Source organism: Branchiostoma floridae, chromosome 1, assembly GCF_000003815.2.
Source record: "Branchiostoma floridae strain S238N-H82 chromosome 1, Bfl_VNyyK, whole genome shotgun sequence".
Taxonomy (NCBI): Eukaryota; Metazoa; Chordata; class Leptocardii; order Amphioxiformes; family Branchiostomatidae; genus Branchiostoma; species Branchiostoma floridae.
In genome coordinates this window covers 25145740-25149229 of record NC_049979.1, presented here as the reverse complement: position 1 = coordinate 25149229, position 3490 = coordinate 25145740, and the positions used below count along the sequence as shown (strand labels likewise).

The 3490-nt window shown below is 43.4% G+C and overlaps 2 protein-coding genes across 2 annotated transcripts in view; one reads left to right on the top strand and one right to left on the bottom strand.

The window, feature by feature from the left end:
- The window catches only part of LOC118429415 (transmembrane protein 145-like), a gene marked incomplete in the record, with an annotated part of 4673 nt that extends 2358 nt beyond the window's left edge, over positions 1–2315 (bottom strand). The window contains 3 exon segments of the mRNA XM_035839904.1: positions 456–1002; positions 1108–1257; positions 1822–2315. Coding sequence (XP_035695797.1) covers positions 456–1002; positions 1108–1257; positions 1822–1907 — 783 coding nt within the window.
- Positions 2316–2504: 189 nt separating this feature from the next.
- Positions 2505–3490, top strand: part of LOC118429425 (peroxiredoxin-5, mitochondrial-like) — a gene marked incomplete in the record, with an annotated part of 3523 nt that continues 2537 nt past the window's right edge. Inside the window, 1 exon segment of the mRNA XM_035839915.1 lies at positions 2505–2647. Within this exon segment, the coding sequence (XP_035695808.1) occupies positions 2540–2647 (108 nt within the window).

The following is a 3490-nucleotide window of genomic DNA, read 5'->3' as shown; positions in this document are numbered from 1 at the left end:
AATGTAAAAGAAATACTTACTAGTAAATCTTTCTATGTCTACATTTTGCATCAAAACAAAGAGGTTGAAATGTGTTCCCCAGATGATTGTATGATCTGAATTTTTTTGTTTACTTCAAACATAATTATAAATATCACTCATGTTATTGAGTTTGTGTATAAAAGAAAATACTGTCGACCATGCTCAAAACATGATGCAATCTAAAAGTCCAGATTCCACCATATGTTTTTGTGGTAGGAGGGAAAGGGTTTTTTGTAGTACATGTATATTAAGTGAACAATTCCTCATTGCAGTTGTTACACATATTGTGAAATGTAAGTACATGTACTAGAATTACTGACTGTTCTTTATAGATGATTTGAAACATATTAGATAGGAGATGTGCAACTATCAACGAATGCATATTATTACATAAGGACGACAGCGCAAATCATGGACACTAATTGATAACTTACCAACCGTGTCGCAGTAAGGCCCACATCCACCAATGAGTACATGACGATGACCACCAGGAAGGCCTTGTGCTCCAGGTGGACTTTTGTTACTGTCCAGCCCCTCCCCAATAATAGCAACAGGGCCATGAACATGCACTGACTCACAACATCAACTACCACGCCAAAGTGTTTCACTGGCAGAATTCCTGCTCCATCAAAAGTATAGATGGCCAGGTGGAGAAAGTGTAAGGATATACCCAACCATTCCAGCAAAATGCTGGCTATGAAGACTCTTATGATAGTGTGAGAATGTCCACGGTGTCCACATGAAAGGACTAAGAGAAAAAAGAGGTACAAAATTATGTAGGTAATAAGGATAATGCTGACATATTGAGACTCATAGGAAAGTTGGTAGTATAGAAAGTCTGTCTTTGTTGAATTTGGGTTCCCATTGACCAACCAGATGTCATAGTTTAATTCTCCATTTTCATTGGTTGAATTGACCCAGGTGCAGTTGGAGGTCTGTGATTGGTTGCAGTAGCATGGTACAAGAGAGAGATGCCATAGCCTAGAAGAAAACAAAAAATTAGAAATTTTAAAAAATAAGTTCATTATGTGTTGAAGTGCTAACAAATTGGAAACAGATTTGGTTTCTTTAGAAAGATTAAATCACCTTGGTACATTTATGTTGTACACTGGAAGGGCAAACTGTGCTGCAGGTAGTGAGTTGTAGCAGGTTGGTTCTTCAGATGGCTGTCCTATTGTACATGGTATGGACTGTGCCATAGCCCCATCAACACGGCACTGGGGAGTCCTGACAATTCTGGAAAAAATGCAGTTGTCTCGTGACTAATGGACTGTTAAAGTGACTGTAGACCACACCAATTTCTAGGTTCCAAGATCTGCATTTAATTTTTTCTTGATTTGAAGAGAAAGGATCTAGGATCTGAATCAATCCCAAACTGCTCCTGTGGTAGCATATGGGTCTATCAGGCGATGCCTGGTTTGCCGTGTTTTGTTTTGGTTATATTGAGCTCTTTACTCCTATTAACTTTATGTTTCATTTACAAAATAATCCGAGAACTAAGGTTCTAAGGTGCAGCCTAATAAGTGTCAAGTCAACCTAGAAAAAAGACTTGTGTCTTAAGTACGTGCAAGTAGTACGAAAAGATCCTGTAAAAAAGATCCTGTGAAATATTAAACGTTAATATCAGACTCAAGATTTTATCAGCTAAACTTCAAGTCACCTTGGACTACTATTAATACCATAACGTTCTATGTTTTTGTCTGCTTAGCATGATAGTCTTTGCAGATTTGATTTTATTAGGTCAATACTTTAATCCGGAAGAATAACACATGTCAATCATGCATGGACACGCGTACGCACCTTAAAAACCGTCTGCATAACGGAACACGGTGTACCGTTATAATCATCTTCCTCAATCGAGTGGAACTGGTCGCTCCACGTATCATCGTCTAGAAGAACCAAAGTAGCCTTGGAAGTCGCAGAGACGGGCGAAGAGTTTTCTCTTGTTGTGATGTTACCGTAAACATAGCCAGCGGACTGGGCGTTGGAGTGGAAAGCAAACACTGCAACAGGTTGGTAACTTGTCGGGTCCCAAAACCCGTGCACACGGGCGCCTTCTCCAAGAGACGAAACATAGACAATGAGCAGGAAACGTACTAAAGCATTGGTCAAGATTCGTAAGTGCAGATGAAACATACTGGCTTATTATAGTTATTATAAGACAGAGAAGAATGAGCACCACAACAGTCAGCGAACTTTGTACTGTGACAGGTGTTCCGCTTTCTCAACTTCGGAAGGGTCCATTATGTGGCAACATTGGAGGGACTTGAAAACACAGCCACCTCTAAATACAATGCCGTACAAAACTTACAACGGAGCAGAATTACATAAATCACATGTTTATACAGCTTTATACGAGGTGCCGTTTGTGCACGCTGTATTGATAAAAATAACATCCCTATTCCTTTTTGGTACGGACTGTTATCACATGATATGCCCTTAACTGCTGAAGCTTGCTCAGTAAGCGGTGCTATTGGTAGTAGCTCAAAAGACTTTGCCCTCCCCTCGCCCCTGTCTGATGATGCTGATCCCAGTAGCCCTGGGCTCTGTCACACACCGCCTCCCGTCTGCCATAGGAGCTCTTCGCACAATTTTCACAGCCACAGCCTACAGCATGCCGATCAAGGTTTCGGATTACATTGTTTCTCTTATCTCTGATTCACTCGCATGTTTCTCCTGGGTTTGTCAGGATTCTTTGCGTCATGAATACTTGAATATTAACTTGTAACATGTGCACACAAGTTCTAATATGGTGCTAGTATTGGTACCTAGCAAGTGTCGTGGATTGGAAATGAATGCCTTTGCCATTGAAGGAGACTCTTGCCCTCTCACTTTTCTCCCTCCCTAAGTGTTGTGTTGTTCGTCCGTCGAGTCGACGAGGACCGCTTTCGTCATCATCTTGTCCATTCAAGTAGTCAAATGAGTTCGCAGGTGGCTGTACAGCCCTATCTTCGCTCTGAAGTGTCTGTTGCAGTGCGGGCAGGGAAGTAAAGTGATGCTCGAGGGGGGGTTGGCTGCTCGTTCCTTCCTGGCCTGCCTCTTCTGCTGGGCAGCAGCTCTGCGTGTTCCCTCGTAGGTAACGGCACCCTTCTGAACTGCACGCCGCCACTGTGGCCGGTCACTGGCAAGATGCTCCCAGGAATCAGTTTTTAAATCAAAGGCTTTCAGGGATGCTTTAAGAGAGTCCTTGTAGCGTTTCTTCTGGCCACCGCGTAGCCTTGCACCTTCTTCAAGTTCACCATAGAACCTAAGTACCTCTATACTCAAAACCCCCAAATCGATCCCCTCCCCTATACCCTCTCCTCCCCTCCACCCTCCCCTATAGACCCCTATACCCTCCTCTCCCCTATACCCTCCCCTCCCCTCCCCACCCCTACACCCTCCCCTCCCCACCCCTACACCCTCCCCTCCCCTACACCCTCCTCTCCCCCTACATCCACCTCTCTCCCTATCCCCTCCCCTCCCAATA